The sequence below is a fragment of the Parasteatoda tepidariorum genome, chromosome 5 (assembly GCF_043381705.1).
Source record: "Parasteatoda tepidariorum isolate YZ-2023 chromosome 5, CAS_Ptep_4.0, whole genome shotgun sequence".
Classification (NCBI taxonomy): Eukaryota; Metazoa; Arthropoda; class Arachnida; order Araneae; family Theridiidae; genus Parasteatoda; species Parasteatoda tepidariorum.
In genome coordinates this window covers 76,186,674-76,192,673 of record NC_092208.1, presented here as the reverse complement: position 1 = coordinate 76,192,673, position 6,000 = coordinate 76,186,674, and the positions used below count along the sequence as shown (strand labels likewise).

The window sequence follows — 6,000 nt, the reverse complement described above, 5'->3', positions numbered from 1 at the left end:
AAGCAATAATAAACAACTTTTAATAACACAATCAAAATAACAATTATACAATTTTCTGGAAACATTAGTAACTTTGAATAATATTTTTTCATTGAGTAAATACGAGATGTGTATTTTCTATCTTAAAGGAAAACCCATCTTCTTTACAAATTCTTTTTGCGTTAACTAAAAGAATCTTTTTAACGCGAGAACAGTAAAAAAACAATTAAAATTACATTTTATACATTATTGAGGTTTCTTCCTCGGTTGACATGTCGAAACTGCAAGAAATGGTTTCTGAAAATAAAATAAACAAAGAAAATAATTTATATTAAATACATATTATAAAAGATAAAGACATAATAAGAAATAAATAAATAAAGTAATATTACAAAATCTATGCAATATATTATGTTTTAAGTACCGAAAACTTTTCTTGTCAACTGGTCCAGTGGTCTCTTCTACATTATGCTCATTATAATATGCTACGAGAAAAAAGTATGGTCTAAACTACCAGAATAGGCGAAAATTTACCGTGTTTTAGGCTTTTTGGCAAGACCAAACAGCTGGGTATTTTTTTACCGAAAAGTGTTAGTAATGAGTTTGGTAAAATTAGTAACAAAATATGATTTTATATTAGTAACAAAATATCGTTTTATGGTAAAGTGATAAAATTTAGTAATTCTATTAGGATACCTTAGAGCAGAGGTCGCCAAAGTGGTCTATATAGACCCCCAGTGGTCTATTTAACATAAGTGGGTGTCGATCTGAACCAGGGGGTCGAATGGGGGTCGATCCGAACCGGAAGGGTCGATTGGTCGAAGGATTATCAGTATTTTTCAGATGTGTGGCAATTAGAAATAGAAGAAGAAGACTTGGAAATAAATACAGGTAATCTTCAAAAATTGAGCGACGATTTTAAACTGCGTTTTGTTGATTTGGAAAACATTGACATCCCTGATTGGATTATTGTGCCATTTTCTGCTCAAATTGAAAACGTGGACATCAACCAGCAAGATGAGCTTGCTGAATTATTATGGGGATTTGAAGCAAAGACGCTTTTTAAAAATTTAACAATAAGCAAATTTTGGACAAATATAAATATAATGCAAAAATATGTAAGACTTTACGAAATAGNTCAATGAAGATAGTCCCAGAAAGTTCCCACCGTCAGAGTGGCGAGATACTTTTAGCGAATCAAAACCTTTAAATTTTATAAATTGAATGACGTTTCATTGAGATAAGAAGATGCTTGCAACCACGCCCTCTCAGAATCTCACTTTAAAAGCTCAGGACAGGCAAAATTGCGTGTCTTTTTCATATTTTCAATGGCTAGATAAAGCTGGGCCAAAACCAAACAATCCCTGCAAAGGGGGAAACCTGATGTAAATATCCAACGCATAATGTTTGCAATACTCTATCTAACAAAATAAAATGCCTTTTTAACAGAAGCAGCCTAAATCTCTTCAATTATCTAGCCTTTAAAGACATAACATTACATATATATATATATGTATATATATAATAGAACTAAATCAGAATACTTACCAGCACAAAAGTTGAATCAGCATTAAATCTACAGACATTTTCTCTGACGCAAGGGCAAACGATTCTAAATCTGTCCCATTTCATTGTTGCATTGTGGAGTTGACTCCAACAAATTTTACCTTAAAGAAAAACTTGAAATCATCCATTGAGTGCTTTCAAAACACCACCCTGATATTACAAAATGTCCCGAAAAATATGAATACATTAAAATAAATCAAGAAGCACACATCGGTTAAGAAATCAAAATAAATGCGAGTAAATTAGTTTCTTAGATTGCGTTCAACGATTCTAAACTCTACCCTTAACCTCATTTCGAAAGCTATAATTTAAACAGGTATACATAATTTTTATAGCAGTTTTGTATATTTAAAAAAAGTTCCCTAATTTGACATGCAGGCATTCGCATTTTGTTTCACAGAGTGCAGTGTAATCGAGAAATTTTTCGTGTATTTTTAAATTTTTGATTCGTTGCGTGTTTCTGTGGAGAAATTTGACCATTGCTATGCATTTTTAGCACCCTATGTATGTTTCAGATGTTTATCTAATTCTGATATAGTAGGAACTAATAGCTCGTGGTCACAAAACATTCATTTACTAAAAAAAAATGGTTACCCATATTTTGACTCTGTAATTTTTGCCATTTTTTAATATATTCCTGTCAATTAAAATATTTAAAAAGCTCTAAAGAAATAATCTTCTGTGCAAAGCTGTTCCCAATATAACAATACACTATTAGAATTTTAACTCTGAAATTACGATAAATGACAGCAGCGGTCCTTCCTTCTGATTAACCATAAATTTTACGGTTAGGAACATTTTTTTTACCTACAAGGTTTTGAAACCGTTTACAACTGGTAAGATTAAGGAACCATGAATGCAAAACTATACAGTTGTGTGACTATTTACAATTAACATAGTTTCTAAACCATAAAAATGGAACTTAAACAGACTTTAGAGCTCTGTTGGGGCTGATGAAGCCTACTGAAAGATAATTTCGTATTCTAATAATCTTCAGTAATGCTTTAAAGACAGCAGGAAACTGAAAACTATTCATTTATTGAAGGAGAATCAGAGAAATATAGTGGAATCAAAGCTGGGATTCGAACCCATGTTCAGCGGGTCATAAGAATGGCTAATTAACCTTCACGGCTACAGTATGTACCCAGCTGCAAAAAAAACAAAAGGGCTTTATAAGGTGGGTCTAGTTGGCACAGATAGAATTTTGGCTGTTTAGCAGTATTAGGGGAAAAAACAAGGAATAAACGTTTTTTCTCACTCTTAAGAGTTTGATTATATTTTTATAGTTATTTGACTGTTTTAGTTGGATACGGTAATAAATATCAATTGAATAAATTACTGTTTAACCATTTTTGACAAGAAATTTCTAGCATTTTATTGAAGTTAGAATATGGAAAACCAAATAATCTTTAAGTTTTTTATGTTTTTATTTCTTGAAAAAAAATAAACATTATGAAAGCCTCCTCTATGTATTCAAGTGCAAAATTTGAGAATTATCTTTCTTCTATTTCATATTTCAGAGAGAATTGCGACTTAAAATCTATTGAGAAAGCTCATTAATCATAAATATGACACGAGATTGAGATATTTCAAAAATGAATTATTCTTACCAGAGAAATTGTAGTCGCCATTGTTTACAATAAATTCAAAACTCGTGCCAAAAGAACAAAACAATGACTTTATAATAAGTTTTGGATCTCAATTTCTTTAAAATGAGGAAATAAATAATGTATAATAAATTCTATGAGAAAAATTGAAAAGTATCACATATATTTCAACACCATAAGAAATAACATTATTTTCAATATATTTACTTTCTCTATGTTGTTTTAAAGAATTTTCTTAATTACATGTATATTACACAAACCTAATCTTTGTCACTTAAGGTCATAATATATCAAGGTCAGTAAAATTATTCTTTTATTATAATTTTATTTTTCATTAACACACTGCAGTGAAGTTAAACCTGTCAAATTGATCACCCTTATAAGATGATCACCTGTCAAAGTTGCCCTCTATAATAAAGAGCGGAATTCATCTTAAAGTATAAAATAAAAAAAATAAAAAATGCTAAGTCTTTGAGGCCTGACAACTTGTATTGTTAATATTTGAAATAAGACAAATTTGTCAAGAAATATTATTGAACACTGTTTTAAACTCTTCATACGTTTACCAGAGATAAAAAGAAGAAACGCTTTTCCAAAGTTTCTAAAAAGAAAAAAAAAATTCCTAAAGTTTCTCTGATATAGTAAAATAGTAACGAAAATTAACGTTAACCTCTCCTTATTAGAAATTACTGAGTGCTTTTACAATAAATAGGATTGTAATTTATGACAAAATAAATTTCAAATGTAATTTTGTTAGTAGTTCTTGAGAAATTAAGTTTTAAACAAACTTGTTTTTAAATTTGTTTATATATCTTACTACACATAATTTACAAGATATAATCGAACATAATAATAAACTATACTAGAAAATTATTTTAAAAGATTTTAATGAAATTTTCTCTTAAATAAACAAATTTTATAATTGTTTGCTAAAAATGCTCGATTTGTTTAAAAAATTTTCGAGATATGGTGAACTACACAAAAAGTAAAATTAACATTAAATGGACCATACTTTTGAACGCTCTCCTCACCAAACTTTGGGACCATATTTTCCATATCGTGGCTAGGATCCTTCTTATTTTCATGTATAAGAATCACGACGAGAAAGTTATTCAGAGAATGTTTTAAGGTAACCCAAATGAAAGAGACCAACTTGAATAAAAAGAATATCGTTAAGGTAGCAGATCTGTGCCTTTTTTCTGTACAGATTCCTCCACTTCGTCTTCCGAATGGAAATGTATTTCTTGTAATGCTCTCTTAAGTGACCCAAAGATGTGTAAGTCACAGGGTGACAAATCTGTACAGTACGGCGGGTGTTCAAACACTTCCCAACAAAAATTTTGTTAGGGCGGGCATTCTCATGGAGAAAAGTCATTTGCTGTGTAAGACGACCTGACCGTTTGCTTTTGATTCCCTTTCGTAGTTTCGTCAGACCACATCCGGTGCACACTTTCTTATACCCTTTTATTCCTTGCTCTTTTACTCTGCTATTACTGCCGTCATTCTGACACAATCACGCGTCTTTACTTTTCTTTTTGGCAACCATTATACGTTTTGGTGTCTAATTTCGTAACATATTTAAATTTAGGTCCACGAACTATTAAGATTGAGTCTTAGTACTTGAAAACCTACTCATTAAATAAGTTATTTAAGGTTTTCCCTTTTTGTTACAATGTACTTTTCTGACTTTTATGCCTATAATTAACTTTTATGTCGTGTATAAATGATAATGTGTTTTAGGCAAACTCAAAATTCGAGAAAACTCGTAAAATTGTAAGCACCTTACCTTCTCTAATTCTCGGGGCACAGAAAAATCTATCAGACCAGGGCTGTTGAAGACAACATTCGTCACGCATGCAGTCTCTGTTTTTGTTGCAAGCTCTCACCAACTAAAAAAAGAATTAAAGTTCATTTTTAACACCATAATGCTTTTCCTAAATTATTCCCCTGAAAAGGGAATTGCTTACACAAAGGTTAAGATAGTGTTAAGACTTTAAACGCGTTTTTTAACGTCATTTTTTCTCCAGTTCAATAAAATTGCTATATCATTGAATGTAAAATATTCCTTCAGAAATGCTTTTTTATGAAATTTTCTACCCTTTTATTAAATTTCGGATACATTAATTTTTAAAAAAAACATAAATTAGAAAATTGAAATTTTTATCTTCACAATTATAATTTTTTGAATAGTTGCAAAATCAAATATATTATATCCAAAGTTTTTTTAAGCAAAACAAAGAGTATCAAAAATTACTTTTTGTAATTTTCTTCGCTTTTTATTGTTAAAAAAATGCCATTTTTGGGACAGATATGCAATTATGTTTTAGTGATATTGAAAAAAAAACAACTCTGATATTTTTACATAAGTTAATATTATTTCCAAGAATCATCAAAAGTAGGTAATTCATTCCTAAAGTATTAACTTCAATATCTTACCGGAAAGTTCTTGAAATGGGTTTCATTTTAATGCGCAAAAATGTTTTAAATACCCTCTTAACCGCCAAAAACATTTCAACTTTCAATGCATAAATTCTGAGATCGGGAAATAAGAGGAGTAAAAAAAATAACACGTAACGTTAATAAGTAAAGTGTAAACATATAACATCAGATTAAGAATGATAAAAAGAAGTCGTTACTTTGAATTTGCAAGTCAAAGATTTGTCTGTAACATACACTGTAAGTGTTGATACATATAAAGTAATAATCTATGTCAATGCGAATAGTTGGTTATTATTAATATTAGACTATCTATATTAATAGCAACCAAATAACTGGTTATAGCGAATTATTTAAGTCAATTTATCACATTAACCGGTTATTATTACTAATAAATAATGAAGTGTGGTTA

At 29.7% G+C, this 6,000-nt stretch overlaps 1 protein-coding gene across 2 annotated transcripts in view; it reads right to left on the bottom strand.

Annotated features, from left to right (window-relative positions):
• LOC107450299 (uncharacterized) overlaps nucleotides 1-6,000 on the bottom strand; it is a 28,798-nt gene continuing 22,798 nt past the window's right edge. For both annotated transcript variants that reach the window (XM_043053651.2, XM_043053649.2), the window contains 3 exons: nucleotides 4,939-5,041; nucleotides 1,528-1,646; nucleotides 1-276 (listed from right to left, as the gene is read on the bottom strand). In XM_043053651.2, the coding sequence (XP_042909585.2) occupies nucleotides 226-276; nucleotides 1,528-1,646; nucleotides 4,939-5,041 (273 nt within the window). In that variant the 3' untranslated portion in view covers nucleotides 1-225. The remainder of the gene's footprint in view (nucleotides 277-1,527; nucleotides 1,647-4,938; nucleotides 5,042-6,000) is intronic.